The sequence below is a fragment of the Theropithecus gelada genome, chromosome 7b (assembly GCF_003255815.1).
Source record: "Theropithecus gelada isolate Dixy chromosome 7b, Tgel_1.0, whole genome shotgun sequence".
In the NCBI taxonomy this organism is placed as follows: domain Eukaryota; kingdom Metazoa; phylum Chordata; class Mammalia; order Primates; family Cercopithecidae; genus Theropithecus; species Theropithecus gelada.
Window position 1 is genome coordinate 77732307 of NC_037675.1, and position 22905 is coordinate 77755211.

Sequence of the window (22905 nt, forward strand, 5' to 3'; positions counted from 1 at the left end):
CCGCCTGAGTGCAGTGGTGCGATCTCGGCTCACTGAAGCCCCCGCCTCCTGGGTTCAAGCGATTCTCCTGCCTCAGCCTCCTGAGTAGCTGGGACTACAGGTGCGTGCCACCATGCCTGTCTAATTTTTTTTTTTTTTTGTATTTTTAGTACAGACAGGGTGTCACCATGTTAACCAGGATGGTCTCAATCTCCTGACCTTGTGATCTGCCCGCCTCAGCCTCCCAAAGTGCTGGGATTACAGGCATGAGCCACCGAGCCCGGCCCCAGTATGCTTTCAAAGCAAGTGCCTCAGAGCTGAGTGTAAAAGTCCCTCTGTGTCTTCAGGAAGGGAGAGTAAAGAGGAATTATTGCTGCTCCCTGCTCTGCTGGGCTTGGTAGAATTACCCCAAAGCAGTGTTTATCATGCCATGAAGCTGGATGCCCGTGTTTAATGTGCTATCTGTTCTGACCCCAGGTGTCTCTCTGCATCACTGCTCTCCAACCAGCGATCCTACAGTCTGTGGCTCAGTTGAGGGTCATTGCTGACAAGTGTATTACTGGTGTTTATCCATATTAAATCTTGTAGCAGTGACTGCCTTTTACCCATTTTTCTAAACTCTCTGATTTCTCTGTAGTTTCCCTTCCTGCTTAGTCTTGTCCTTCTTGGAAAGGCAAACCCTCCTAAGTCAAGAATTCTGTTGAAGCTTGGTATTCCCAATTGTTTATGAAGAATAAAGATGTTACGGATGGCCATGCTGTGAAGCTCGAGCCTTCATGAAGAGTTGTACTGTCCCATTCATAATTACATCATTCGGAGAGGCGGGGAGTTCACCAATGGGACTGCTTTCATTACAGTATACGTCTGTGAAGGTAATGGTCAGCCAGCACTGTTCTCATGTAAAAACACAGTTAAAAGCTGTCATCTTGGCTGTACATGGTGGCTCACGTTTGTAATCCCAGCACTCTGGGAGGCTGAGGTGGGCAGATCACCTGAGGTCAGGAGTTTGAGACCAGCCTGGCCAACATGGTGAAGTCCTGTCTCTACCTAAAATACAAAAACTAGCTGGGCACAGTGGTGCGTGCCTGTAATCCCAGCTACTTGGGAGGCTGAGGCAGGAGAATCGCTTGAACCAGGGAGTTGGAGGTTGCAGTGAGCCGAGATGGTGCCACTGTACTCTGGCCTGGCAACATCTAAAAAAAAAAAAAAAAAAAAAAGGCTGTCATCTTAACCATGTTTTATATAGGTCTACACTTTAGAAAACACTGATCTTTGATTTTTCTTTCCTTTGAGTTTGTTTGTTTGTTTGTTTGAGACAAGATCTAGCTCTGTTGCCCAGGCTGGAGGGCAGTGGCATGATCTTGGCTCACTGCAACCTTTGCCTCCCAGGCTCAAGCAATTCTTCTGCCTCAACCTCTCTAGCAGCTGGCACTACAGGCGCCTACCACGGCGTGTGGCCAGTTTTTGTATTTTCTGTAAAGACAGGGTCTTGCCATGTTGCCCAGGCTGGTCTCAAACTCCTGAGCTCAGGTGATCCACCTGTTTCGGCCTCCCAAAATGCTGGGATTACAGGCAGGAGCCGCCACGCCCGGGCTTGACATTTGATTTTTCCTAAAACCTGGAAGCATTTGCTGGTTTTTTTTTCTCTCCACAAAACATTTTACTAGAGCAAAAATAAAATGCATTTTTTTCCAAAAAATAATTGGGTACAATGAAGTTCTACCTTAATTGAGCCATTAGGAAATAAAAACACCTTTGAATGTCCCCAGTGCTTAATTTTCTGTCATTCATACTAGGGAGACAGGCTCTGTCAACATGTTTCTTTGTTTGTACTTAACAACAATACAAGTGTGTGTGCTGCTTTAGAATTAATTTTCCAAAAGTTTCCCATATTTTATGGTTTCTCTAAAATAGTTTTCTTTTAGAATAGACAAGCAAATGGAGGCATAATGTGTGAGTCTGCAAAGAAATTATTTATTCTTTCTGTGGCCGTTGCTGACCATGGGATTTCTGCAGTTAAAACTATCATCAGCCAAAGAGAACTTTTTCTTCTACCAGTGATGAGAGCCTAGAAACAAATTGCTTATATTACTGTTTGTAATCAACTGTGTATTCTCAAATTATGCTCAAATTGTTGCCAAAACTGGGCGTGGTGGGTCACACCTGTAATCCCAGCACTTTGGGAGGCTAAGGATGGATTACCTGAGGTCAGGAGTTTGAGACCAGCCTGGGCAACATGGCAAAACCCCATCCCTGCTAAGAAAAAACACAACAGTTAGCCAGGTACGGTGGTGGGCGCCTATAATCCCAGATACTTAGGTGGCTGAGGCAGGAGAATTACTTGAACTCGGAGGTTGCAGTGAACTGAGATCGCGCCACTGTACTTCAGTCTGGGCGACAAGAGTGAAACTCTGTCTCAAAAAAAAAAAATTGTTGCCAAAGTCACAAGAAACTAGATGATAATGTAATATGTGATGTGAACAAAAATAAGGTCAAGTTTCTTTGTCGTAAGACAAAACCCCACAATCCACTGTAATGGAAAATATTTAATGAGACAGATCATTCATTCAGTCAATAGCTAGTCGTTCAATGCCTCTTTGCTACCAGGTACTATCGAGGTATGGTATTCTTTCTCTCCCTCTGGTCTCCCTTCTCCTCCTCCTTCATTTTCTCTTTGTGCTTCTCCTACTCGTCTTTTTCTCCCTTAGAAATCTGGCAGGGGATAAAGCTATTACAGTCATAATGTGCTCCTATTCTCCTGGTAGTTGGGAGGAAAAGAAGATTTTTGTTTCTATGGAGAGACAAATCTCACTTTCCTCATCCTCCAACCTGCCTGCTCATGGCAGCTGCCATCTTGCATAGGGCGTATGGGAAGAAGGAATCTATGGTAAAGAGAGAACTTTAATATATTAGTCAGCTGTGTTGGTGAGAATGGATCTTGAGGCTCAGAAAAAAGAAAAAATAATGGAGCTTTGAAATATCTGGAAGTTATTCCAAGACCCCTGGTAGGGATTTCAGATAACGAAATGGATGACGCTGGTGGTGGGAGGGCACCCAAGCGTTTATCCGCTTAAGATGCCCCCTTCATATTTTATCCTTGGTGTCATGGCAGCAGTGCTAATAGGACATGAGCCTTCTTGCCCCAATAATGGCCCATTACGGCTTCAGGAAAAGCCATCATGTTTCCGCAGCATTTATCTGTCAGCAGGAGACTATTATGAGAGCACAAACTCACATTGTATTAGCGTTATCAGTTAATTATGATCCTTGGGACCAGTGCCAGCCAATGGGCTAGCAGTCTGCTGACCATCACTCAGGGATATAACTCCACACCCCCAAATTCAAGCATGTGAGAAGACAGCAGGTCCGCAGAGACGTTTGGTCAGGGACATTTCCCCTGGCCAGGAGCCCACGGGCACTGTCCTCAGAGATGCGCAGGTTAGGCTCGCCGTCTAGGCCAGGCCCACCTTAGTCATTGTGGACTGGCAATGGAAGCTCTTCCTGGACACACCTGCCCCAGCCCTCACCCTGGGGTGGAACAGAAATGAGCTTGGCTTGCAACTCAGACCATTCCACGGAGGCATCCTCCCCTTCCTGGGCTGGTGGTAAGAAGTGGCTACACACTGTGGGTGTTTCTGAAGGCATCATTCCCACCTGGAAACTTGGTTTCAGGAAAACGGGGACGGGTGAGGGATGGGGATGGCATAAACATGCAGTTAGCATTCCCACACTCACTGGATTTAGAGAGCAAGTGGCAAATTATCCAAAAATGCCTGTTGGGTCTTGTCTTTTAGTGAGGAAGCCGTCAAGCCCTCTGCTCTCCTGGGGACCAAGCTGGCTCCACCAGATTCTGCTAAGTTGCCTGGCTTGAAAGGTGGAAGAAGTATCCTCCTGTTGTTGGTCTTAGGAGAGCATAGGGCAGGGAGGGGATTTGAGGACCTGAGAGACACTGCTTGCTGCTGCCTCATTTGTGCAAAAATGGCTGGTGTCCAGGGAGACTGCCTCTAGAGAGGGAAGACACTACAAAGACTGGGTTCTGTTAAGAATGGAGATTTTCTCCCGACCTCTGGCAAGAGTTGCTATGCTGGGTTAGCCTGCGTGTATCATGATGAGACTGCTAGACTGCTCTAGTCACCCCCTGAGATCTAGTCCCTAGAGTAGGATGGCATACCCTGAGGACTTAGGCATGCTGGGGTGGGAAAGGGTAGGTGGTCAGTGGAGACCTGTGTTTGTCTAGATCTCTGACATACTCAGTGCTTTTTGTACCCAGGGAAATAGAGGCATGGGGGACAGAGTGGGCTAGGCTGTATGTGAATATTTTTCCTAATTATCTGCCACCTGGAGCATTGCTCACTGTAGGACAGCAGCCTATGACATCGGCATCCACCAACCAGTGCTTCCTTTTTACCTCCCAGGAAACCACTGGGAGGAGGGTGAGGACACAGAAGCCTGGGTTCCCTCTGTCCACCAGGCGAAGAGTGTGTGGAGTGTGTTGTATTGGACAGTTCTCATTTGTCTTCATATTTCTTAGGAAAGAGCTCAAACTCAGGGAAGGAGGGAATAGGAAAAGCAGAGTGGCAGGGCATGGTGGCTCATGTCTATAATTCCAGCACTTTGGGAGGCTGATGCAGGCAGATCACAAGAGGCCAGGAGTTCTAGACCAGCCTGGGCAACATGGTGAAACTCTGTCTCCACTAAAAAATGCGAAAACTAGCCAGGCGTGCTGGTGGGTGCCTGTAGTCCCACCTACTGGGGAGGCTGAGGTAAGAAGATGGCTTGAGCCCAGGAAGCAGAAGTTGCAATGTGCTGAGATCACGCCCCTGCACTCTAGCCTGGGCAATAGAGCTGGACCTTGTCTCAAAAAGAAAGAAAGAAAGGAAAGCAAAGGGACTTGTCTTTTAAGATTTAGGAATTGAATAAGTAGAAACTCAGTGACCACAGATGGCATGCTTTGCCAGATATTCTCTGTGTGACCTTGGGCAGGTCACTTCACCACACAGGGAAATTTACAAATTTCCTTTGTCAAATCTGATGATGGTTCTAAATGGTTTTCTGAGTCCCTCCTAGCTGTAAGGTGCTATGAATGTAATGAATATCAATTTAAAGGCATTTGTCACAAAAACAACATGAGCTGCTGTCATCTTACATCCCCCACACTTACTGCATCTAATAGCTTTTGTCCACTTTCCTTTTGGCTGACTTGCCCACCTGGGGGTATAAGTACTGGGGTGGAAGGTAGTGAAGGGATGGCTTAGAGCTCTTGCTGGGCATGGATTACAAACAGCCCCTGCTCTAGGTGAGCAGTAAACTAAATCATGATTGGTTGACTGCATTTTAGGCTTGAAGAAAGCCAAGAAAGCTGCCCACCCCACTCCACCCCTGCACAGCCTGTTTTCTGGAGAAGAGATGACTTTGGCAAGGTCACACGGAGGAGTCAGGACCGGATCCCAGAGTTCTTTACTGTCCCACACTGCTGCCTCTCCAGTCAGAGGCATGGAGCCTGACCCCGGCTTTGGGGAGGAATCCATCCTCTGTGAGTGGGCTGAGGGCAGAGCAGGGAAAATGTGGGCCCCATGCACAGTGTGGGACCCAGGCAGGTTTGTCGGGAGAATCACAGGAGGAGCCTGGGCCTGCCGAGTTGGATCATGCCACTGGGGTGTCCCGGCGGCTGACCCTCATCTCTCCTCTTGCAGAGTCAGGAAGGAAATGAGAAAGAGCTTGCCCCAGGGCTCTGTGAGAGAAGGCTCAGGCAGAGGAAGGCTGAGAAGGCCTAGGTCTCCAGGAGCTCACTTCCGCCTGGAGGACAATCAGCTAGTGCCCAGAGATGAGGCCCGGATCACCTTCATGCCTGGACCTTAGAGGCAGAGATATTGTATGCAAGCATTAGCCTAGTGTTTTAACCAATGCAGACCCCAATTTCTCCTCATGTGCTCCCAGCGGCTTTGAATCCATTGCTTTGGGCTGTGACGTGGTCTTTCTTTTCAGGCTGTGGAGAGGACTTTATTTTTACCAAGTGTGTTTTGTTTCCAGTTAAAAACGGTGCCCCCACACAGAGTAAGGAGCCAAGGGGCCCCCAAACCCATCAGTGCCTCACCTTCTTCCTGGGCAGTGGCCTGTCACTCAGCAGGCTGTGGCACCCCAGTCCAAACTCCTACAGGTTAGCCATTCATTCAGCAAAATCTTCGTCAAGCAACTGTGATGTACCAGGCACCTTTAGATGCTGGGGATTCTCTGGTGAACAAAAAGAGACATGGTCCCTACTCCCATGGAGCTTACAGTCTAGTGAGGGAAGGGTGGAGGAGGGAAGGGCCACTCATGCCAGTACACAGACAATTGTAAACTGTGATGAACTACCCAAAGCAAAGCGAACCACAGAAGGTTCTAGCACGATATGGAAGGTGGGGCCTTCTCAGTGGCAGGTGTAAAGACTGGGGCCCAGAGGGAGGGCAGCAGGGACTGTGGAGAGGAACACAGGGACCTGTAGGAACCTGTCATAGGATGCCTTCCTTGGAGGTCAAGGACTGGGGCCTGTTTCCTAATTGCAGCAACAGGACATTGGATGTGCATTTTACAAAGCGCTCCCTGGTTGCTGTGTGCCTGGAGAATGGATTTCAGCGGGGCAGAAAGGTTGCAGAGAAACCAGCCACTGAGGACTTGGTGAGAGATGATGGTCATGTAGAAGCCAGGCTCAAGGGAAGCATCTCTGCACCCCTCTTTCTGTCTCTGATGAAGTACCTATGTGATTTTTAAAAATCGGAGGCTGCTGAGGGGCTACTGACAAAGGAGACATCTTCATCCATCTCTCTGTGAGATGCCTTCCTGAGCCTTGTGCCCAGAGAATCCCACTCGTCCCTCCACTTCAGCACTTATGAAAAATCTCAGCTCTGTTTCCCAACCTGCACAAGCACATTTATCCAAGTCAAAAATCATCTGCGATCCTTCTGCCCACTCTCCCAGCCCCGGCCCAGGCGGCTGGCCCCTCCTGGGGTTTCTCACAACCCTCCCTGCTTTTATTCCTGAAGTGCTTGAACATTGCCTGCAGTTACACTCCATTTAGACATTATTTTGATGATAAAATTATGTCTCCCCCCTACTGCTCATTGTCTTCTGCAGAATATAGGAGAATAAGGTGATGGTCTCTCCTAAGGGCTTTTCCCCCCTTTTAAATAATTCTATACCTGCTCCTCTCCCCACACTCATTTGAATCATCAAATTGATTATTATCCCTGTGGCTGGTGCATCTCAAAAGATGAAAAACCCCAGAAGCAGGGCTGGGACATAACTTACAGCTCATTTTGGTACAGTGGCATCCCATAATATTCAGGTTCACTGAGGGAGCAGCTGACGGGGATGCAGGTGCATTTGTAGCTGGGGATTCAGGTGTGTATTTCAAAGTGTGTACTTGTGCCTTGGAGTGGATGTGGCGGGTAAGTTGATCATTTTCACCACGATTGTATCTTCCTAAGCAGACAGAAATTTATTTGCTCATGTCTGTGTCCTGGGTACATTTCAGAGAGCTGCCAATGACTACAGCGTCACTTCATACATCGAGAGAACGTTTTATAGATGCGCACCCTGCATCTAGCCGTATGAGAGTGGTGCAGAACTGACTGGCCCAGGTGATAAGAACTGGGAAGGGAATCTGTTTCTCTCCTGCCTTCTTGCTGTGCCTCACCTGCTGGCCTGACCCTTTGCACTTTTGCACACACAGCGCAGGGTTTGAGGCTGCCTCTTCTCTTTGGTGCGTGGGTGGAGAAATGTGACTCATTTTTAATTTGGAAAACAAATCCATTCCAGAAAGGCTGAGAGGTGAGTTTGCTAAGACCTGCCAGTTAAAAGATGGGATGGGGTGGCTGGGGGGTATGTAAGCAGCAAATCTCCCCCCACCCTGAGACCCACCTGGCAGTTGGACATTCCCCCCCTCCCCGCCCCTCGCCTTGAACTGCGAGAAGGCAGACTTTGGGGCTCTAACACCCACTACTCCTACTGCTCAGGAGGTGGGGACCTTGCGCGCTGAGCGTCTTATTCCATTGAAGTCTCTCTGGCTCACCCCCCTCCCCCCACCCCAGCTTGATTCTGTCACTTTAAGTCCAGCCCCTGAGAGATAGCCAATAGGAGCCAAATCATACATCAGTCTCCCAGCCTTAAAGCTACAGTAGGGTTAGTGGGCTCCAAGTCTCTGGTGCCCCAGCCTCCTCCACGGCTTCTCATCCCCTCTGCCCGCTCGCTCCGGAGCGTGCGGATGAGTGGGAGCGCCCGGTTCTGCGCGCCCGGGTCTCTGCCTCCCTCTCCCCGGCCGGGGCCGCGTCCTCCTACTCTGCGTTCTCGCGCTCACTGTGCCCTGCCCGGGCTCGCACCTTGCCCGTGCCCTTCACTCGCTCTTCCGCGTGATTTCCCCGCCGCCTTTCTCTACCAACTGGGAATGCTAAAACGGGACTGATGGACGTGTCCGAACTCTGCATCCCGGACCCCCTCGGCTACCACAACCAGTAGGTGCCCTGCTTCTCGGTCTGTCTGTCCTTCTGCCCGCCCGGCAGTCTCTGTCCTGGGGATGGCCGTTCCTTTTCTGCACATTCTTGTGTAAAAGTGGAAGGGACTTCGGGGGGGCACTTGGGGGACGAAGGAGGGGAAAAGCTGCACACTTCTGGGTTTCTTTCTAGGGCATAAACCCGCCTCTAACTTTTTCCCGCACCCCCTTTTACAAATCCACTTTCGGGCAAGAGTGGCGCTTTCTCATGCACTTTCTCCTTTTCTCTCTCCTCTCTGATCTTGCTCCGGGGTGAGAAAATATTTGAGTTTTTGTGGAATGGAGCAAGAAGGGAAGAAGAAGCCCAGAACAGGTGCAGGGATGTGGTTGCAAGGATGTCCTGTCCCGTCGGGGGAAGCCTTCCCGCGGGTGCTTTGTTTTATTATTTCCATCCTGGAGACCAAAAATGATCCCGGCAAGAGGGAGAAAATCGAACGTGCCGCGGCGGTTTGGAAACTGCAGGCGGCCAGTGCCGCTCTCGCCTCGCGGTCCCCGTGGGGCGTCCGGAGGGTGCGCACGTGGCGCAGCGGATCCAGGGCGCCAGGGGGATGCGGACCCAGCGCTGCGTAGTAGGCAAAGTTCGCTCGCGGCTTTGCGGGAGGCTGCGCCCATCGGAACAGACGGGCACGATTTCCCTGCTCCGAGGCGGCTTTGCGCTCGCGGTGCCAGAGCGTGGGGTTATCCGAACCGCGTAGGCGCGGACGGCTGCCGGGGCTGCGAGAAGCGACTCTCAGGAACCGCGGGTCCCCCACCCCGGGGCAGCGCGCCAAGAGCGCAGAGTAGGAAAGTGAATTGATCGCCCAAGCAGCGGGTGGTCAACCCGCGTGTCCTGTCCGGGCTCTCGGGGGTCCCACTCTGTCCACCTACGGTTTCCTTCCCGGCCCCGTCCACTGTCGCCGCCGCCTCACCTGCTCGGGTACCTGCCCCGGTCTCCTCTTGGGCATTGCGCACCCCACGGCGCCCCTGGCGGGTGTCCCGGAGGCAGGGTGTGTGCATGTGCAAAGTGGTCCCTCGGAAGGCTTAATAATAATAATATTAATTAATAAACCTCTAGGTTCTCACGGACAGCTTTTCTGCTTAACTTTGTGCTCGTCTTCCTCTTTTTTTCTGAGGCAAACTAAACTCTCTAAGTCAGCGTTTCTCCAGTTCCACCGTGCTTTCGCGTGTGTACCACTCGCTCTCCCCTTCCCCCAAAGAACCACGACTACATCTCTAAAATATATACTCTGGATAATGTGGGGTCCCAGGAAGTACCTAACCCCTCTCCTGGCTGCACGGACCACCTCCACCACGGTGCACCCCGCTTGAGAGAGAGGGCAGCTGTCCACAGCAGGGCTTGTGTTGTTGACCAGACTGTTCCTGCTTCTAATTTGGGGATTTTTCCCACTCCACCCTCGGGCAGAGGGCCCTTTAGATGCCCCCAGAATGTCGGCAGAAGGCGCTGGTCTGGGAGAGGAATCCTTAATAATAATGGATTCCGATTTCCATCAGCTTGAAAAGTGGCTTTCACTCCTTTTAAAGGTTAGATTCCAGCTGGGGTGGGGATGGGGTGGGAGAACCTGAGGTTAGTGAGGTTGTGGACAGTTTTGGTGCTTGTGGAGTATTTCCTTACATAAAATGATCAAGTATGACAAATATTGGATATTTAAATTATTAAGGCTCCCTCTCTCCAGAGGTGACTTCTTTAGTTGAGCACAAAATACTTATGTGTTTGTCCCTAGCTCAAGTCATAGTCAATAAATATGAAAATTCGTATGAAGGAAGTCCATTCTTTGATTGTGCTTACCAGGAAAGCAAGGAGTGAGATGGAGGCTTTAACAGCTGGGTAATTCATCGAGTTGACGGCAGCCCTGACTGGAGTTTGAGGAGAAATATGGGCAAAAAGGCAATGTAAGGGAAGCAGCAGAAGGAAGTGAGGAAGCCGAGGTCCTGGGGGTCTGGGAAAGGTTTGAGATGGAAATCATTTATAAACTAAGCTTGACAGGGGTTTAGATCCCCAACCCTTCCTGGTTTCTTCGCAAAGAATTAGCTTCTCACTCCATGGGGTGCAGGAAAAGCCAAAAATACACCTGCCGTCTCCACCCAGGAACTGAGCACCCCTGTGAGATGTCATTTCTCAAAGCCCAGGACCCACTGGGCGGCAGTCCAGGCATTGGTGAGCTGGCCTCATACATATATGTGCCGCCTGGGGAGGGTCCGCATGTGCTGTGGTGCAGAGGGGCATCATTTCAAGGACGAGCTTGTGGAGGTCTGGGGCTGGTGTCTGGGGGGACATCTTTCTGACCTCTACCCCACAGCTTTGTGACATAGCTTTAGAGCCATAGGTAGCAAAGTAACAGAGCGGGGGACTGGATTCTTTGGTTTGGTAGAAGGATAGTAGGACAAAGCCATTCATTACAGTGCCGGCGTTTCTAAGGGAACATACAGTGAGTGGGTTCGGGTACACTCTGCTCACAGTTTTGACCCCTGTGGATTGGTTGACATTCCCGGACTTGAGAAAACCCAAGGGCATAGGGACTAGAGTTGAGGGAGGAGGAACTCTGTGGTCCTCCCTTTGCTTCTAACACACAGAGAGCATTTGTTAATGCTGTAGTGTCATTCTCACTTTCCCAGGTGAGAAATGAACACACACACACACAGAAACATACATACCTTCCTACCTTGCTCTCCTTCATTTTCATTTTCCTGTAGCTAATCCTGTAGGTGACTCCATTACCCTTTCTAATCAATATTTTATGTACATATATGATCACCCAGAGTGGGAGGCAGCGTGCTCGCCTGTGTGTGCCTGTGTACAAATGGGTCCATGACTGGACCAACTGGAGACCCACCGCACACAGCCCGGAGAGCCAGGGGACTGTCTTCCCCACCATCCGATGACCACTTCGCTGTTGTTAAAGAAACAAAGAACAAATTGTCCTGAAGGTAAAATATGTGAGTTCACACGTAGGAAAAATGCCACATGGTAATTCAGAGTCAGTGACCCAGAGAAAAACAAAGGGGGAAATTAATTTTTAATGGTACATTTAAAAATAAATCAGAGTGAGGACATTAGTCTCAGTTTTCTAAGGGAGGGGCTCTAGGAAATAAACCTTTATGTGCCTGTCACCCTTCTGGAGGTGTGCGCTGCCGTGGAAGAGGATGGGTGATAGGAGGTGGGAGGCATTCAGGCCTGAAGGCGATAAACTGGGAGGAGACATTAGGTCAATGTTGGAGGGCCCCGGTCCCGGGTAAGGCTCTTTCCAGCTCAGTGAGATCCTGACATCACTGGAAATTTCCTCTTGGAGTTTGTTACTTCCCCCAACCCTTTTCATTTTAGAAACAATCCTTTATTTTGCTGATAACGAGGATATATGAAAAAGATCTGTTTCTTAAAACAAACAAAACAAAACAAAACAAAAACACAAAGAAATAACCTGGCCACCAAACAGGAACCTTTTTATTCTATTGATTTGGAGTAATCAATAAATATTCCATTTAGTCTGGGAGAGGAGGGGCAGAGGGGACTTTCGGGGAAAGCACTTCGAAGGAGGTGGCGGTGACAGAGATTTCATGTCACACTCTGCCTTCTCAGAGCACCCCCGGCCCTAGCTCAGGGGCCCTTATAACTTTGTCCTGCATGCGCTCCATTAATATTCCTGATAATTGGACATTTTGCCAAGTGGTTTTTAAAGATAATCTAAACTCATTGAGAAAGTTTATCCCCTTCCTCGGCCCTCTGCTGAATGCCTTTTTTCTTTTGAGCAAAGATCTGCCTACCTCTGATGGGCCAGAGGAAGGATGCGTGTGACAGAGAGACATTGAGGGGGTGTGTGAATTGGGGGTGGGTGGTGGAGTTGACCGTGAATGAGTAGGATTCAGAAGGAGACAGAATTCGAAGACGGTAGACAAGCAAGAAACAGGATGCTTTTGGCCTGGCTCTGCAGCGCCCTTCTCTAGAACTTGTCTTCCCAGGTCCTTTAAGTGACTTCTTCAAAATGATTAAAATTCTTTCTGGTTCCAAATTTAAGGGAAGAGATGGCAGATATTTAGACCATAATGTCCTCCTTCAAAGTAAAGCCCACACCACACCTTGATTGCCTCCATTCTGGTGTCCCCCAACACCTACAGGCTATCGTCAGGTCTCTGTCCATTTCTCTCTTAAGTGACACCCTCGAAATGCTCTTCCTGCTGAGCAGGAGCTCTGCCCAGAATTAGCGAGGACGCGGCACAGCTCCCCTGGGAGCTTCTGTCATAGAGTCTGGTGGCTCTTGACTGAATGTTACTGGGGTGGGGAGCCCCAGCTTGACTCGAATGCTCAACTTCTGGGGTCCTCCAGTGACACTATAGCCCCTAGAGGTGCTGCCAGTGCAGCGTCTAAGGAAGGACCCCAGGAAGCCAGGAGGGTACAAGCTGAGAATGGGCTGTAACTAGCCAAATCTGGTCCGGAATCTTCCTGAACATCCTGCCTGTTTGCCCTTGAAGCCTTTCGTTGATTTCTAGAGATAAATCAAAGACCTTTTTAGCATGTATGCACTGGTGACCCCTGATTGGGCTCTGTCTCTGGTGAGTTTGCCCTTCCTCAGCCCCAGCAGCCTTAGACCTCTGGGGACAGTCACAGACATGGTCTTCCCTCGGAGGAGGGGCCCATAGGCTTTGGGTGGCCCTGGTGTCCCCTGGCATGGGTGGGGTGGGATTGTATCCTGGTAGCCCCGTCGACTGGTGTGGTTTCGTCCCTGTGCGGGGAGGTTGCGGTGTTTATAATTGCAAATGTAATTAGCAGACCAGCTCTGGGGGACTGGGAGGCTCAACGTCTCTGCACATCACGGTGACCCCTGTAATGGCTGGCCCGGCAGATTAACCCTCACCGGGCCAGCCTGCTTCCTGCCACTGGTGAGGCTGCTGACCTTCTCTGATAATGGCAGAGCTGTCCTGGGACCACACAACTTCCTCGGAGGGGTTGTCAGGGCAATGACTGGGAGAGGTCCGTAGTTGGGAGGTGTTTTTTCTTCCCTAGGGCACTGGGCTGGTGACCCTCGCCTCTTGGGCCACCGTCACCCTGGGCAGCAGGCTGTGCTGGGCCATTTCTTCCCTCGCGTTCCTGGCCACACGGGAAGGATGTGATGGAAGGACTTCGAGTGCATGCTGGTCATTTCTGTGGCTCTAAAGGGACTCATTATGACTTCCATCTGGTGCTTCTGGGCTCAGCGGGCAGTAGCTTGTACTCACCCACCTCATCAGCTTCTTCTCAGAGCCAGCTTTGGGCAGGCGACTGTTCACTGGCTCCTGGACTCTGAGCAGGTGTTCCACAGAGCTGAACTGCTTCGGTGGTCCCACTCAGAGTCATGAGGGAAGCTGGTCATAGGAGAGCACAGGCTCAATTTGTTTCTAGGAACAGAGACCTCCACAGTTAACCATCTAACAAAAAGATATCAAAACACCAGACAAGTGGGGAACATGGAGCTGCATGGTCTTTTCCCTCCCTCCTATGAGTGTGCTTGTATTTGCCTCTCTAGGGTGCCCTTCTGTACTGATCAGGATTAAAATCATCAAGGGTCCTAACAGGACCTTTCTTTATAAGTCATTGCTTAACAGAGTGTCAAGTCCTTCTGTGCTGCCAATAAAGCCCCTGTTGTAGAGGATGTTTCTGAACCTTGAAACATCAAAAGCCGTGTCCACCCCTAAGAGACTTTCCACCATGGGAAACCTGTGTGTGCACATGTGTGAGTGTGTTCCGGTGGGTAGTCCCCTTTTAGATGGGGTGACAGTGGACAGGGGGCTCTGCTATTTAAACATGTTCCTGCTGCCTGCTATACCCCTTGCCTGGTCTGAGGTCTGGCTGTGACCACATTCCAGCAGGGGCTGCCGTGCCTTGGGATTGGTTCATCCATGGTGCAAAGGGGACTACAGGGGCACCTGCTAGGTGGCTGTCCCTCTGGTTTGCCCAGAGGATTTCAGTCTTAAGAGCCTCTCTGCAATTTTCTGGCCTGGGTAGGGCTGGGGCAGACCCCAGAGAGGGAGAGAAGGGAGTCCTGCCCTTCTCCAGGATAGCAGATGGCCACACTCAAAGGAGCATTTGGGCCATTCTGTTCCAGGTTCCCGACTTCCCCTTCTCTCCAGCCATTGACAGGCTGTAGCTTAAAGAGTCAACTGTTTTCTTAAATCAAGGAAAATCATACTGGTTAATCAGCCCATGGAACGTTTACTATGGAGTCGGACTAGGTGGAAATAAATTATTGGCTAAATGTTTTAAATTCAGAATTGTCTGAGTTTGAGTTAAAATTGTATAAATCTAAAAAAAAGTTTTCCTGGGACTTAGAGATAGAATTTTTTCGTCTTCATTTTGCTGTGCTTTTAAACCTATACACATTTTGGTCTAAAAGTTTCTTTTTTTAAAAAAAGTCTTTCTTTTGTTCCTTAGGACTTTAAAATATTCTGTTCAATATTGTCATTCAGAGTCCCCAGGACTAAACCTTTTCAGGGAATGGTTTTCTGGAAAATGTTATTTTATTTCTCAAAGTCATTTCATTCAGAGGTCAAAAGGCAGTTAAACAAACTCCAACAAGCCTTTGTTTTTATCTTCTGATTTCAAATGTGATCAATTTTTATTGAAAATCATATCAGAGACCTCTCCTACCAATTATAGTGGCAGCCAGCCTCATGCCTGACCATCGGTGTTTACTAACTTCCTGCATTTAAATTGTCCGAATGTGAAGTGTCCAACTGAATTCAATCTTTTCTATCAAGGAAACGATGAGTTTAAAAACCCCAAATACCGAATGTGGCTTTAATTTGGCTCTTTTATTTTTAATGGCTTGAATTGACTTGAGTTCATAAATTAGTTTTTTTTGTTTTATTCTTTTTGTTTATTCATTTTGAAATTTTTATTGTATTTATGTTTTTGGCATTTTCGTCTGGCTTATGCTTTAAAAATGATGCCTGATAAAGGGTTTTTGAGCATCACTGGCCTTTTCATGTGTTCTTGGTTTCTGAAGGGCAAAGAACAAGGAAATACAGGTGTAAGGAAATGCTATAGGAGAGGATGGAAGGGGTGAAGAAGGGTGATCTTTTAGATGAGATTTCTCTCGTGTTTTACAATTTAGCATTTTCCTTTGTCTTCATGTTTTCCCTCTATTTTTATTCCAACTTGCTGTAGTTTGCCCTTGTCCGTTTATCCCTCCTCGACTGTTTTGGAGGAAGGAGTGTAGGTGTGTGGTCTGCCTGAGTGTGAGTGTGAGAGTGTGTGTGTGTAGGTGGGGGGGGCTGGCTGAGCTGTTCAGAGATGTGGAGCATGATTAGTTGGGTAAAGTCCCAAAGCAGAATGCCTATAATTGGCCCCTCTGTTCTGATTCTGCCATCAATACCTTTATCCATGGTCGCTGGCTGGCTCACGTTTTGGTGGAAAAAACAAGAAGGGTATAGACCTGCTGTTTAAAAGCAAATTTCAGGTGGTCTGTTTGTTACCTGAGGAGCGTGGTGATAGGGGCTGCAGGTATGGGTGAGGATATGAAGAAGCACTAAATTTTATTCAAAATCGATTTTTAAATCCCCCCCTCATGTCACCGCCTACGCTTGGAACCTGAGTTTGGGATCTTGATGATGCACAGTAAATGAGCTGTTGTATGCTTTTGTTTTTGTCTTCCTAATCGATCAGCAAAAAACATTTCCTTTTGATGGTGAAACAGGAGTTCAGCATGCAGAGTGCAGTATTTATCCTCTTCCTTTTAGCTTCACTCTTTGTCATTTGTCTCTTGGGTGTGTTGACATTGTCTACCTAAGCAGTCAAGCTAACAAGCTTTGGCAGAAAGAACGCTGCTTTTACAGAAATAGTAGCAATTTTAATGTGATGGTTATAATAATTATGATTACAGTAATCACAGCTTGTACCTTTTTCTTCCCAAAAATCGCAAAGCAATTCTCATAACCATTTTTCTCATAGTAGCTGGATGAGGGTGGCCGTTTCTTGCTCCCAAACATAAATATCTTCGTGCAAACATAAGCATGCAAAGGCTGCAGGTTTGCATGGCTGAATTCACCCATGAGCAAAAACTCTCTGGTCTCTGAATATGAACAGGCAGGTAGAGGAGAATACGGTGTTAACCCCTGGCCCCGCTGAGAAATGCTGGGTTCTTTGCCTTTGAACGAAGACGGGAGAAATGTTTCTTGTTAGTGATGCTGTGCCAAGTTTGACCCTACTACCGCCAGCTTCTGTGCCCCGTACCATGCTCTGCCTCCCAGTTTCCCCTTGCTTCTTGGTTCCCCTGGCTGCGTTCTCATGAGAGGTTTGCAGACCAAAGGCACAGAGCAGACAAGGGGGGTTATGACTTGGCGCATATGAGTATCTGGGAGAAGAACTGTGTGAAGAGAGAGGCAAAGTCACCTCTCCACCCTTGATCGCCTTCTTGGCCATTTGGCTTCTATGAGGCCGTTGTCCCTGCTCCTGAGTACCTCAACCTGCACTCTGGAGGTGATTAGAGGGAGGTCGTCAGGGAACTGACCTCTCTGAATTTCCGTGACCCTTCTTGTGATGGTTCGTGGCGACTCCCAGACCTGAAGCCTGCTCACCTACAGACCATGCTTATCTGTGCATTACTTTCGAATCTGACAATGCTTTTATTTCCTCTCTCATTTCCTTTTTTGTATATGTATCGTGGAACGAGGAAGCAGCTCTGCTTCACCTAATATTCCAGGGTCCCCTAGCTGTCTGTATTTTTTTTCCACCTTAGTGTTCTTACTCATGTTCTTACTCAATTCTTTTCCTCAGGAAAAAAAACCAACCAAACCCCAAAGCTTTGGATTATTAATTGATTATTAACTGATTTAACAAACAAAACATTCCACCCCCAAGGAATGCAAGCAAGACTCTGGCTGTGCTGCTCAGGTGGAGATCTGCTTTCCCCCTCAATGGGTGAGAAATTTTATAGCTTCAATTCCCTTGTTGGACCCTGAGTAAAAAATTAATTCATGAATAATAAAAACCAATCAGTCTTGTTGAGTTTAAGAAGGATTAGGAGAAAAGGTGTTTTTTTCTTACAGAGAACATTTGGAATCTGTGTGTCACTGTCACCGAGAGTTTGGGGGTGGCTTGAGGGGTGCCTTTATACACGGCAAATGAGCTATTGATTATCCCGAGTATAATGCATCTTCCTCAGTTGTAAGGCCAACTTACTGCTGACTGTTACGGGGTTCCCACCCACTGCTCTCCCACCATCCCGTACTCCAAGCCAGTGATAATTCACTGAAATTAAGACAGTTTCCTGTGTAAGCGGCATATAACCAAATAGCAACCAACCTGGCTTTGCATTATGAATAAGGCCATTTGTTGATGGGATGGAGTCCTTCTTGGTTTCCCTCCCCTTTCTTTCTCAGGAAGCAATTGGCCAGAAATTTACATGCTTTTCCCAGAACTACAGAAATTAGATGTGTAGATTCTCTTTTCAGTTTCCACTAATAGTATCTACTTCCCAGGGTTGTTTTGAAGATTTAGTCAGAGGACGAGCACCAGGCACATAGTAGGTGTGCATGTTACTAATTTTTTGATGTTATCTTTGGGGCGTTACTTTTCATTCATTTGACATAATCTCACAATTATAGTCTTCCCTAGCAGTGAGACTGGGTGCTTGAATTGACTACTTTGTTTAATGTGATCAATATGACTTGCGTGTCAACATATAACACAAGGGGATTAAAAAAGGAATTACAATTTGGGGTGGAGAGGATGAATAGGAAATTTTCCTCTGAATGAATCCCTGTATTTTCAGTAGGACTGTCCATTAAAATACAGGATACCCAGTTAAATATGAATTTTAGATAAACGCTGGTATCTTTTTTCGTATAAGTAAATCCCATGCAATACTTTTTAAATCTGGCAATGCTACCTACCCATGACTGTTTTTCTTAAATTAGTCTGATAAGAAACACATTGCCCTTATTTTTTTTTCTGCTTTTGACCAAGCCCCAAAGATTGATTCTATGTTCAGTTTTTTATTTTTTTATTTTTATTTATTTATTTTATTTATTTATTTATTTTTGAGACAGAGTCTCACTCTGTCGCCCAGGCTGGAGTGCAGTGACATGATCTCGGCTCACTGAAACCTCTGCCTCCCGGGTTCAAGCGATTCTTCTGCCTCAGCCTCCTGAGTAGCTGGGACTACAGGTGTGCATCACCACACCTGGCTAAGTTTTTTGTATTTTTAGTACAGACAGGGTTTCACCATGTTGGCCAGGCTTGTCTCAAACTCCTGACTTCAGGTGATCTGCCTGTCTTTGCCTCCAAATGACCATCTTTAACATGTTACCAATATGAACGTGTTAGGCTGGCCATGCCCTTAGATAAGGCAGTGGGTAAGTTCCGTCATCCAGATATATTGATAGAGTTACAATGAAGTAAATACATCTACTGAATGAGGTCTCCTAACAGCACCCAGGGCTATTGAATTTTGCCTTAGGGAGAAACAGGGTAAGTCAAGTTTTTTTGGGAACCTGTCTGTGCCTGATGTTTGCCTGACAAACTGGTTGGGGTGCTGGACTGCCAGAACCCGAGACCCCCGAAACTGGAAGTCACCCTTACCTCACCTTGGAGGCCAAAGCAGCAGCTCTCTCTACCTCCCCACACAAGGACCGGAGGCTGACCCTTGGGAGGGTCTCCCAGGAGGCTGAGGGGAAGCAGCCCATGTCAATGTCAGGTGGTGGAGCAGGGAGGATTAGGACTCCAAACCTGAAGCAGAGCTAGTTGAGAGCATGGATGAACCAGGGCTCGCCAACAGGGTACCAGCGGACCCCAGCTTCCCCTCATTCAACTCTCGGAACAGCACAGTCGCACAGTCCTGGTAAACATAACCATTGTTTTAAGCCTGGTGCCCTCACGGCCCAGGGTACGGGGAATGGAAGAGCTCTAGAGCCCCCTACAGGCACTGACTGGCACTGCACCCCATGGGTGACAGTTCTGTAACAGAGCCCTCCCTTGGTGGGAAGTTGCAGGGAGAATCCTGGGGGTGAGCCTTCAGAAGCGCAGGAGTGAGCTCAGGACCCTGGCTTTAGAAAGCAGCTGTGGTTCTCATCTTTCCGAGCCCTGCTCCATGCAATTTAGCACTGCAGCTGCCTTGTAGTGTGGTATTCCTCCCAAGCCCCAGCATGCACACATGCACACCTACGCACAACACACTCGCTGCCTCCGTGGCTTGCCTGACCTCCAGATGGACTGGAAAGTGCTCTGGTCTCATTCGGTCTGAAGAATGCCCTCCAGCTGCTGAATATGCAGAAGCCGTGCAGCCAGCATGATTCTCAGAGCCGGATACTGGTGTTCAGATGCTCTTCTCCAAGCCACCTAATTCTCTAGGGGATCATTTTAGGATTTGATGTAAGAAAAGTGTCTGAGGGTGGATAGGAGAGCTAAATATAAAGTGTAAGGCCAGAGATGGGCGATTGTAATAGTAATAGTTGTAGTAATTGACATTTATTGAGTATTTACTGTGTGTCAGGATTTGTCCTAAGAATATTTCATGTGTGAAATCATCACTTCCTCACAACAATCCTAGGAAGTAGGTATTATTACCATCCCCCATTTCACAGGTAAAGAAACTGAGGTGCAGAGACATTAAGTCATTTGCCCAAGGTCACACAACTGACAAAGCTGGGATTTGCACAGAGGCAGTCTGGCTGTGTGCCTGCACTCCTCACCCCCATATTATGTGTCGCTCATTGCATCTAGAATTTCAGCTTCCTAATTCCTGTCTTCAGAATGCCCCATCTAACACTGTGTGGATCTAACACTTGGGCAAAGTTTGAGGTGGGGGTGGAGGGGGAAAAGACCAAGACCCATGTCTTGGTTCTAAAAAAAACAAGGTGGAAGAATCGCTGCACAGAGTCGGACCTCTCATCCCCCAGTTCAGCTTCCATCCTTGTCCTAGGCACAGGAGAAAGCTGTAGAAAGGAACTTTTGGTCTTACTGACATCATCCTCCAAGGGCCCATGCCCAGCCTCTGGAGGCCACCCAGTGATCTGATCCTGTCCACGCCTCTCCTGGAGTCTATCATAAACATATTTTGAAGCCGACTTCCCTCTTCTCAGCTTGCATTTTCTCCTGTTCCATGTCTTCCCACCATTCTCTTATCGCCCATTCTCCAACGGCTCCCAAGTCTGAGACTCAGTGCCCTACCTTGGTGCCTGTCTTGGATTCCTGCAGGCACCACACAGGAGCACGTGCAAAATCCCGCAGGCACCACACAGCAGCACGTGCACAGCATCACACTCCAAACCTGCTTCTCCTCATGTCTCTTGAGGCAGGGACCCCCCCAAGCCAAGATATGGAGCATATCTTCAGTTCTTCCCTCCCGCTCTTCATTGTTGAGTCCCCTCCTACATTTGGAAAACTTTTACCTATGTATACACCTCAGATCTGGCCCTTCTTATATTGCTTCCCCCTACTCTGGTCTGCTTAGCAAACTTCTATTTATCCTTTAAAACCCTGCTTAGGTATCTCCCTCTGTGTGAAGCCATCCCTGACTTCTCCCTGGGGGAATTAGTCTCTCTCCTCGCAGCTGTTCTCTGTCTCATGCCCCTGACTGGGTTACAATCTGTTGGATTTGAATATTTGCTTATTTTTTCTCCTAGATCATGAGGTCCTAGAGTCCAGGCTTATCTCTGTGTCCCTGGTGACACAGAGTAGGTGTTTAATAAATGTTGGTCGAGCTAACCTGAGGGGATTGGAAGCAGTTAAAGGGGAGCCCTTGGGGGAAAAGAGAAAGAAAAAAGGGCCTGGGAAGAGGTAACCAGGAGAGCACTGGTTCTGCTACATCTTTTGCCCTGGTTGAGCCATGGAGGCAGCTCTGGCTAGGGAAGCATTATATCCTTCTGGGAGGCGGTCTAGTGTCGTGGTTAGGAGGAAAAACCCTAGCTCCAGACTGAGTTGAAATCCTGGTCCCAATGGTGTTCTGGAACCAGCTCAAACCAGCTCAGAAGAGCTCATTGTTAAATATTCAGCAGTTTTGTGGGCTGATGGTCAAACACAATCGTTATTAAAAATTAAATGGTATAAACTTATAGTTAAATACATTGTATTAAAAACAAAGGTAATAGATACCACTCCTCACTTCCTCATATCTTAGTACATTTCACTTTACGTTCTTGCAGTCAATTTACACCTAATGTATGGTGAAAAAACCATGCGATGCTGAGCTGCTTCCTGTCTCTTCCCAAGCCTGCATTCTCTGATGACACGCTGGTAGTTTGCGAACGGCCTCCATGGGAGTATTTACACCACAGAAATTGGCAAATGCTACAGATCTGCCTTCCCCCAGCTAGTTGTTAAACATTTATTACCACACCACTGCACTGGCTCCATCACATCCCAGCTCTGTGACCCCAGATAAATGACTCAATCTCTCTGTGTCTCAGATTCCTCTTCTGTTGTGATCTTTAATATTGTTGCTGTAAATATTAAAAGTTGATAAACATGGCTGGGTGTGGTGGCTCACGCCTGTAATTTCAGCACTTTGGGAGGCAGAGATGGGTGGATCATCTGAGGTCAGGAGTTTGAGACCAGCCTGGCCAACATGGTGAAACCCCGTCTCTACTAAAAATACAAAAATTAGCCAGATGTGGTGGTGGGTGCCTGTAATCCCACCTTCTTGGGAGGCTGAGGCAGAAGGATTACTTGAACCCAGGAGGTGGAGATTGCAGTGAGTCGAGATTGCACCACTGCACTCCAGCCTGGGCAATAGAGTGAGGCTCAGTCTCAAAAAAAAAAAAAATTTGATAAACATAAGCTACTTATAGCAGAAATTGGTACACAGTAGGTGCTCAATAAATATTAGCTCTTTTTAGTATTTCTTCTCATTGCTCCAGTCATGCCCCTATCCAAATCCTATGGAAACAGATGACGTGCTAGGTAGGGGAATGGAAGTTTTATCTCTAGAGCGTAAGGTTCATGTCTTTTCCTTACAGGACCCCTGTGTGTGGGATTTAAGTTGAGGAGCTAAGTGCAGGAAGTGAAAACCATGAATTTTCCAAGGGGAAAGACCCTGATGGAGAGGTATGCTTAAGCCTCCAGGCGTGAGAGGATTGTGCCCCAGGCCCTGTGAGCAAATGAGGCCACAGAGGCACAACATGGTTGAACAGGTGAGGCAGGCACAGGTGAGGTCAGGAGAGGAATGGAGCAGATACCAACAACAGCCAAGCTGCAGCATGAAGGGAGCCTCTGTGTGTGACTGCAGCGGGGTCCCAGGACCCTGCGAGGAGGCAGCTGCCCTCTCTGGAAATGCTGGGCTGTGTGGTCATGCCCATGGAGGCAAGGGCTCCTCTAGCTTTGCGAGTGGAGAAAATATTCCTGGCCAATCCTGAGTTGGAGCACACACTTGAGGTTACATTGGCCGCATTGTGGTTTCTTGGGATGCTACAGCAAAGTGGGAAGGTGAGAAGAT

The 22905-nt window shown here is 48.2% G+C and overlaps 1 protein-coding gene across 1 annotated transcript in view; it reads left to right on the forward strand.

The window, feature by feature from the left end:
• Positions 1 to 8287: 8287 nt before the first annotated feature.
• The window catches only part of ESRRB (estrogen related receptor beta), a 123722-nt gene continuing 109104 nt past the window's right edge, over positions 8288 to 22905 (forward strand). Inside the window, exon 1 of the mRNA XM_025392244.1 lies at positions 8288 to 8468. Within this exon, the coding sequence (XP_025248029.1) occupies positions 8419 to 8468 (50 nt within the window). The 5' untranslated portion in view covers positions 8288 to 8418. The remainder of the gene's footprint in view (positions 8469 to 22905) is intronic.